Source organism: Semicossyphus pulcher, unplaced genomic scaffold, assembly GCF_022749685.1.
Source record: "Semicossyphus pulcher isolate SPU_LCO1_2020_fin unplaced genomic scaffold, fSemPul1.0.p SCAF_21, whole genome shotgun sequence".
Taxonomy (NCBI): domain Eukaryota; kingdom Metazoa; phylum Chordata; class Actinopteri; order Labriformes; family Labridae; genus Semicossyphus; species Semicossyphus pulcher.
This window is the reverse complement of record NW_027211695.1, coordinates 20,902,990-20,912,615: the sequence shown is the minus strand read 5'-3', so window position 1 is coordinate 20,912,615 and position 9,626 is coordinate 20,902,990. Positions and strand designations below refer to the sequence as shown.

The following is a 9,626-nucleotide window of genomic DNA, read 5'->3' as shown; positions in this document are numbered from 1 at the left end:
AGCTCCAACAACAACAACAGTTGCTCCAACAACAACGGCCACTCCAACTACAATTGCACCAACAACAACGGCCACTCCAACAACAACAACAGCTGCTCCAACAACAACAGTCGCTCCAATAACCACAACAGCTGCTCCAACAACAACAACAGCTGCTACAACAACAACAACAGCTGCTCCAACAACCACAACAGCTGCTCCAACAACAACAGCTGCTCCAACAACAACAACAGCTGCGACAACAACAACAAAAGCTGCGACAACAACAGCTGCTCCAACAACAACAACAGCTGCTCCAACAACAACAGTCGCTCCAATAACCACAACAGCTGCTCCAACAACAACAGCTGCTCCAACAACCACAACAGTTGCTACAACAACAACAACAGCTGCTCCAACAACCACAACAGCTGCTCCAACAACAACAGCTGCTCCAACAACAACAACAGCTGCTCCAACAACAACAAAAGCTGCGACAACAACAACAGCTGCTCCAACAACAACAACAGCTGCTCCGACAACAACAACAGCTACTCCAACAACAACGGCTGCTCCAACAACAACAGTGGCTCTAACTACCACAACAGCCGCTCCAACAACAACAACCGTTGCTCCAACAACAACAACAGCTGCTCCAACTACCACAACAGCTGCTCCAACAACAACAACAGCTGCTCCAACAACAACAGTCGCTCCAATAACCACAACAGCTGCTCCAACAACAACAACAGCTGCTCCAACAACAACAACAGTTGCTACATCAACAACAACAGCTGCTCCAACAACAACAACAGCTGCTCCAACAACAACGGCAACTCATACAACCACAACAGCTGCTCCAACAACAACAACAGTTGCTCCAACTACCACAACAGTGGCTCCAACTACCACAACAGCCGCTCCAACAACAACAACAGTTGCTCCAACAACAACAACAGCTGCTCCAACAACCACAACAGCTGCTCCAACAACAACAGTGGCTCCAACAACCACAACAGCCGTTCCAACAACCACAACAGTTGCTCCAACAACAACAACAGCTGCTGCAACAACCACAACAGCTGCTCCAACAACAACAGCTGCTCCAACAACAACAACAGTTGCTCCAACAACTACAACAGCCGTTCCAACAACAACAACAGTTGCTCAAACAACAACAACAGCTGCTCCAACAACCACAACAGCTGTTCCAACAACAACAGCTGCTCCAACAACAACAGCTGCTCCAACAACAACAACAGCTGCCCCAACAACAACAACAGTGGCTCCAACAACAACAACAGTGGCTCCAACTACCACAACAGCCGCTCCAACAACAACAACAGTTTTTCCAACAACCACAACAGCTGCTCCAACAACAACAGATGCTCCAACAACAAAGGCCACTCCAACTACAATTGCACAAACAACAACGGCCACTCCAACAACAACAACAGCTGCTCCAACAACAACAACAGCTGCTCCAACAACCACAACAGCTGCTCCAACAACAACAGCTGCTCCAACAACAACAACAGTGGCTCCAACAACAACAACAGTGGCTCCAACTACCACAACAGCCGCTCCAACAACAACAACAGTTGCTCCAACAACCACAACAGCTGCTCCAACAACCACAACAGCTGCTCCAACAACAACAGTGGCTCCAACAACAACGGCCAGTCCAACAACAACAACAACAGTGGCTCCAACAACCACAACAGCCGTTCCAACAACCACAACAGTTGCTCCAACAACCACAACAGCTGCTGCAACAACCACAACAGCTGCTCCAACAACAACAGCCGCTCCAACAACAACAACAGTTGCTCCAACAACCACAACAGCTGCTCCAACAACCACAACAGTTGCTACATCAACAACAACAGCTGCTCCAACAACCACAACAGCTGCTCCAACAACAACAGCTGCTCCAACAACAACGGCAACTCCAACAACAACAACAGCTGCTCCAACAACAACAACAGTTACTCCAACTACCACAACAGTGGCTCCAACTACCACAACAGCTGCTCCAACAACCACAACAGCTGTTCCCACAACAACTGCTGCTCCAACAACAACAACAGCTCCAACAACAACAACAGGTGCTCCAACAACAACAACAGTTGCTCCAACTACCACAACAGTGGCTCCAACTACCACAACAGCTGCTCCAACAACCACAACAGCTGTTCCAACAACAACAGCTGCTCCAACAACAACAGCTGCTCCAACAACAACAACAACAGCTGCTCCAACAACAACAACAGTTGCTCCAACAACAACGGCCACTCCAACTACAATTGCACCAACAACAACGGCCACTCCAACAACCACAACAGCTGCTCCAACAACAACAACAGTTGCTACAACAACAACAACAGCTGCTCCAACAACCACAACAGCTGCTCCAACAACAACAGCTGCTCCAACAACAACAAAAGCTGCGACAACAACAACAGCTGCTCCAACAACAACAACAGCTGTTCCAACAACAACAACAGCTACTCCAACAACAACGGCTGCTCCAACAACAACAGTGGCTCCAACAACCACAACAGTGGCTCCAACTACCACAACAGCCGCTCCAACAACAACAACCGTTGCTCCAACAACAACAACAGCTGCTCCAACAACAACAACAGCTGCTCAAACAACAACAACAACAGTGGCTCCAACAACCACAACAGTGGCTCCAACTACCACAACAGCTGCTCAAACAACAACAACAGTGGCTCCAACAACAACAACAGCCGTTCCAACAACCACAACAGTTGCTCCAACAACAACAACAACAGCTGCTCCAACAACCACAACCGTTGCTACATCAACAACAACAGCCGCTCCAACAACCACAACAGCTGCTCCAACAACAACGGCAACTCCAACAACAACAACAGCTGCTCCAACAACAACAACAGTTGCCCCAACTACTACAACAGTGGCTCCAACTACCACAACAGCTGCTCCAACAACCACAACAGCTGTTCCAACAACAACAGCTGCTCCAACAACAACAACAGCTCCAACAACAACAACAGCTGCTCCAACAACAACAACAATTGCTCCAACTACCACAACAGTGGCTCCAACTACCACAACAGCTGCTCCAACAACCACAACAGCTGTTCCAACAACAACAGCTGCTCCAACAACAACAACAGCTCCAACAACAACAACAGCTGCTCCAACAACAACAACAGTTGCTCCAACAACAACGGCCACTCGAACTACAATTGCACCAACAACAACGGCCACTCCAACAACAACAACAGCTGCTCCAACAACAACAACAGCTGCTCCAACAACAACAACAGTTGCTACAACAACAACAACAGCTGCTCCAACAACCACAACAGCTGCTCCAACAACAACAGCTGCTCCAACAACAACAACAGCTGCTCCAACAACAACAACAGTTGCTCCAACTACCACAACAGTGGCTCCAACTACCACAACAGCCGCTCCAACAACAACAACAGTTGCTCCAACAACAACGGCCAGTCCAACAACAACAACAAAAGTGGCTCCAACAACCACAACAGCCGTTCCAACAACCACAACAGTTGCTCCAACAACAACAACAGCTGCTGCAACAACCACAACAGCTGCTCCAACAACAACAGCTGCTCCAACAACAACAACAGCTGCTCCAACAACAACAACAGCCGTTCCAACAACAACAAAAGCTGCGACAACAACAACAGCTGCTCCAACAACAACAACAGCTCCAACAACAACAACAGTTGCTCCAACAACAACAACAGCTGCTCCAACAACAACAACAGATGCTCCAACAACAAAGGCCACTCCAACTACAATTGCACAAACAACAACGGCCACTCCAACAACAACAACAGCTGCTCCAACAACAACAACAGCTGCTCCAACAACCACAACAGCTGCTCCAACAACAACAGCTGCTCCAACAACAACAACAGTGGCTCCAACAACAACAACAGTGGCTCCAACTACCACAACAGCCGCTCCAACAACAACAACAGTTGCTCCAACAACAACAACAGCTGCTCCAACAACCACAACAGCTGCTCCAACAACAACAGTGGCTCCAACAACAACGGCCAGTCCAACAACAACAACAACAGTGGCTCCAACAACCACAACAGCCGTTCCAACAACAACAACAGCTGCTCCAACAACAACAACAGATGCTCCAACAACAAAGGCCACTCCAACTACAATTGCACAAACAACAACGGCCACTCCAACAACAACAACAGCTGCTCCAACAACAACAACAGCTGCTCCAACAACCACAACAGCTGCTCCAACAACAACAGCTGCTCCAACAACAACAACAGTGGCTCCAACAACAACAACAGTGGCTCCAACTACCACAACAGCCGCTCCAACAACAACAACAGTTGCTCCAACAACAACAACAGCCGCTCCAACAACAACAACAGTTGCTCCAACAACCACAACAGCTGCTCCAACAACCACAACAGTTGCTACATCAACAACAACAGCTGCTCCAACAACCACAACAGTGGCTCCAACAACAACAGCTGCTCCAACAACAACGGCAACTCCAACAACAACAACAGCTGCTCCAACAACAACAACAGTTACTCCAACTACCACAACAGTGGCTCCAACTACCACAACAGCTGCTCCAACAACCACAACAGCTGTTCCCACAACAACTGCTGCTCCAACAACAACAACAGCTCCAACAACAACAACAGGTGCTCCAACAACAACAACAACAGTTGCTCCAACTACCACAACAGTGGCTCCAACTACCACAACAGCTGCTCCAACAACCACAACAGCTGTTCCAACAACAACAGCTGCTCCAACAACAACAAGAGCTCCAACAACAACAACAGCTGCTCCAACAACAACAACAGTTGCTCCAACAACAACGGCCACTCCAACTACAATTGCACCAACAACAACGGCCACTCCAACAACCACAACAGCTGCTCCAACAACAACAACAGTTGCTACAACAACAACAACAGCTGCTCCAACAACCACAACAGCTGCTCCAACAACAACAGCTGCTCCAACAACAACAAAAGCTGCGACAACAACAACAGCTGCTCCAACAACAACAACAGCTGTTCCAACAACAACAACAGCTACTCCAACAACAACGGCTGCTCCAACAACAACAGTGGCTCCAACAACCACAACAGTGGCTCCAACTACCACAACAGCCGCTCCAACAACAACAACCGTTGCTCCAACAACAACAACAGCTGCTCCAACAACAACAACAGCTGCTCAAACAACAACAACAGTGGCTCCAACAACCACAACAGTGGCTCCAACTACCACAACAGCCGATCCAACAAAAACAACCGTTGCTCCAACAACAACAACAGCTGCTCCAACAACCACAACAGCTGCTCCAACAACAACAACAGCTGCTCCAGCAACAACAACAGTTGCTCCAACAACAACAGCTGCTCCAACAACAACAGCTACTCCAACAACAACGGCTGATACAACATCAACAGCTGCTCCAACAACAACAACAGCTGCTCCAACAACAACAGTCGCTCCAATAACCACAACAGCTGCTCCAACAACAACAACAGCTGCTCCAACAACAACAACAGTTGCTACATCAACAACAACAGCTGCTCCAACAACCACAACAGCTGCTCCAACAACAACAGCTGCTCCAACAACAACGGCAACTCCAACAACAACAACAGCTGCTCCAACAACAACAACAGTTGCTCCAACTACCACAACAGTGGCTCCAACAACAACTGCTGCTCCAACAACAACAACAGTGGCTCCAACAACAACAACAGTGGCTCCAACTACCACAACAGCTGCTCCAACAACAACAACAGTTGCTCCAACAACCACAACAGCTGCTCCAACAACAACAACAGCTTCTCCAACAACAACAACAACAGCTGCTCCAACAACCACAACAGCTGCTCCAACAACAACAACAGTGGCTCCAACTACCACAACAGTTGCTCCAACAACAACAACAGCTGCTGCAACAACCACAACAGCTGCTCCAACAACAACAGCTGCTCCAACAACAACAACAGTTGCTCCAACAACTACAACAGCCGTTCCAACAACAACAACAGTTGCTCAAACAACAACAACAGCTGCTCCAACAACCACAACAGCTGTTCCAACAACAACAGCTGCTCCAACAACAACAACAGCTGCTCCAACAACAACAACAGTGGCTCCAACAACAACAACAGTGGCTCCAACTACCACAACAGCCGCTCCAACAACAACAACAATTTTTCCAACAACCACAACAGCTGCTCCAACAACAACAGCTGCTCCAACAACAACAACAGTGGCTCCAACAACAACAACAGTGGCTCCAACTACCACAACAGTTGCTCAAAAAACAACAACAGCTGCTCCAACAACCACAACAGCTGTTCCAACAACAACAGCTGCTCCAACAACAACAACAGCTGCTCCAACAACAACAACAGCTGCTCCAACAACAACAAAAGCTGTGACAACAACAACAGCTGCTCCAACAACAACAACAACAGCTGCTCCAACAACAACAACAGCTACTCCAACAACAACGGCTGCTCCAACAACAACAGTGGCTCCAAATACCACAACAGCCCCTCCAACAACAACAACCGTTTCTCCAACAACAACAACAGCTGCTCCAACTACCACAACAGCTGCTCCAACAACAACAGCTGCTACAACAACAACAACAGTGGCTCCAACAACAACAACAGTGGCTCCAACAACCACAACAGTTGCTCCAACAACAACAACAGCTGCTCCAACAACCACAACAGCTGTTCCAACAACAACAGCTGCTCCAACAACAACAACAGCTGCTCCAACAACAACAGCTGCTCCAACAACAACAAAAGCTGCTCCAACAACAACAACAGCTGCTCCAACAACAACAACAGTTGCTCCAACAACCACAACAGCTGCTCCAACAACAACAGCTGCTCCAACAACAACAACAGTGGCTCCAACAACAACAACAGTGGCTCCAACTACCACAACAGCCGCTCCAACAACAACAACAGTTGCTCCAACAACAACAACAGCTGCTCCAACAACCACAACAGCTGCTCCAACAACAACAGTGGCTCCAACAACAACGGCCAGTCCAACAACAACAACAACAGTGGCTCCAACAACCACAACAGCCGTTCCAACAACCACAACAGTTGCTCCAACAACCACAACAGCTGCTGCAACAACCACAACAGCTGCTCCAACAACAACAGCCGCTCCAACAACAACAACAGTTGCTCCAACAACCACAACAGCTGCTCCAACAACCACAACAGCTGTTCCCACAACAACTGCTGCTCCAACAACAACAACAGCTCCAACAACAACAACAGGTGCTCCAACAACAACAACAGTTGCTCCAACTACCACAACAGTGGCTACAACTACCACAACAGCTGCTCCAACAACCACAACAGCTGTTCCAACAACAACAGCTGCTCCAACAACAACAAGAGCTCCAACAACAACAACAGCTGCTCCAACAACAACAACAGTTGCTCCAACAACAACGGCCACTCCAACTACAATTGCACCAACAACAACGGCCACTCCAACAACCACAACAGCTGCTCCAACAACAACAACAGTTGCTACAACAACAACAACAGCTGCTCCAACAACCACAACAGCTGCTCCAACAACAACAGCTGCTCCAACAACAACAAAAGCTGCGACAACAACAACAGCTGCTCCAACAACAACAACAGCTGTTCCAACAACAACAACAGCTACTCCAACAACAACGGCTGCTCCAACAACAACAGTGGCTCCAACAACCACAACAGTGGCTCCAACTACCACAACAGCCGCTCCAACAACAACAACCGTTGCTCCAACAACAACAACAGCTGCTCCAACAACAACAACAGCTGCTCAAACAACAACAACAGTGGCTCCAACAACCACAACAGTGGCTCCAACTACCACAACAGCCGATCCAACAAAAACAACCGTTGCTCCAACAACAACAACAGCTGCTCCAACAACCACAACAGCTGCTCCAACAACAACAAAAGCTGCGACAACAACAACAGTCGCTCCAATAACCACAACAGCTGCTCCAACAACAACAACAGCTGCTCCAACAACAACAGTCGCTCCAATAACCACAACAGCTGCTCCAATAACAACAACAGCTGCTCCAACAACAACAACAGTTGCTACATCAACAACAACAGCTGCTCCAACAACCACAACAGCTGCTCCAACAACAACAGCTGCTCCAACAACAACGGCAACTCCAACAACAACAACAGCTGCTCCAACAACAACAAAAGCTGCGACAACAACAACAGCTGCTCAAACAACAACAACAGTGGTTCCAACAACCACAACAGCTGCTCCAACAACAACTGCTGCTCCAACAACAACAACAGTGGCTCCAACTACCACAACAGCTGCTCCAACAACCACAACAGCTGCTCCAACAACAACAACAGCTTCTCCAACAACAACAGCTGCTCCAACAACAACAACAACTGTTCCAACAACAACAGCAGCTCCAACAACAACAACAGCTGCTCCAACAACAACAGCTGCTCCAACAACAACAACAGTTGCTCCAACAACAACGGCCACTCCAACTACAATTGCACCAACAACAACAGCTGCTCCAACAACAACAACAGCTGTTCCAACAACAACAGCAGCTCCAACAACAACAACAGCTGCTCCAACAACAACAGTCGCTCCAATAACCACAACAGCTGCTCCAACAACAACAACAGCTGCTCCAACAACAACAACAGTTGCTACAACAACAACAACAGCTGCTCCAACAACAACAGCTGCTCCAACAACAACAAAAGCTACTCCAACAACAACGGCTGCTCCAACAACAACAGTGGCTCCAACTACCACAACAGCCGCTCCAACAACAACAACCGTTGCTCCAACAACAACAACAGTGGCTCCAACAACCACAACAGCTGCTCCAACAACAACAGCTGCTCCAACAACAACAACAGCTGCTCCAACAACAACAACAGCTGCTCCAACAACAACAAAAGCTGCGACAACAACAACAGCTGCTCCAACAACAACAACAGCTGTTCCAACAACAACAACAGCTACTCCAACAACAACGGCTGCTCCAACAACAACAGTGGCTCCAACAACCACAACAGTGGCTCCAACTACCACAACAGCCGCTCCAACAACAACAACCGTTGCTCCAACAACAACAACAGCTGCTCCAACAACAACAACAGCTGCTCCAACAACAACAACAGTTGCTACATCAACAACAACAGCTGCTCCAACAACAACAGCTGCTCCAACAACAACAACAGTGGCTCCAACAACAACAACAGTGGCTCCAACAACCACAACAGTTGCTCCAACAACAACAACAGCTGCTCCAACAACCACAACAGCTGTTCCAACAACAACAGCTGCTCCAACAACAACAACAGCTGCTCCAACAACAACAGCTGCTCCAACAACAACAAAAGCTGCTCCAACAACAACAACAGCTGCTCCAACAACAACAACAGTTGCTCCAACAACAACAACAGCTGCTCCAACAACAACAGCTGCTCCAACAACAACAACAGTGGCTCCAACAACAACAACAGTGGCTCCAACTACCACAACAGCCGCTCCAACAACAACAACAGTTGCTCCAA

General features: G+C 48.2%; 3 protein-coding genes across 3 annotated transcripts; all 3 read left to right on the top strand.

The window, feature by feature from the left end:
• Positions 1-807: 807 nt before the first annotated feature.
• On the top strand, positions 808-1,716 carry LOC138600597 (probable serine/threonine-protein kinase clkA; the record flags this gene model as incomplete). The annotated part of the gene is made up of 1 exon (XM_069672056.1): positions 808-1,716. A coding segment is annotated over one exon (909 nt), but the record flags the coding sequence as incomplete, so codon positions are not given.
• Positions 1,717-2,493: 777 nt separating this feature from the next.
• Positions 2,494-2,916, top strand: LOC138600448 (nuclear transcription factor Y subunit alpha-like; the record flags this gene model as incomplete). The annotated part of the gene is made up of 1 exon (XM_069671872.1): positions 2,494-2,916. A coding segment is annotated over one exon (423 nt), but the record flags the coding sequence as incomplete, so codon positions are not given.
• Positions 2,917-3,684: 768 nt separating this feature from the next.
• Positions 3,685-7,656, top strand: LOC138600447 (probable cyclin-dependent serine/threonine-protein kinase DDB_G0292550; the record flags this gene model as incomplete). The annotated part of the gene is made up of 3 exons (XM_069671871.1): positions 3,685-5,105; positions 6,012-6,831; positions 7,081-7,656. Coding segments are annotated over 3 exons (2,817 nt in total), but the record flags the coding sequence as incomplete, so codon positions are not given.
• Positions 7,657-9,626: the final 1,970 nt, after the last annotated feature.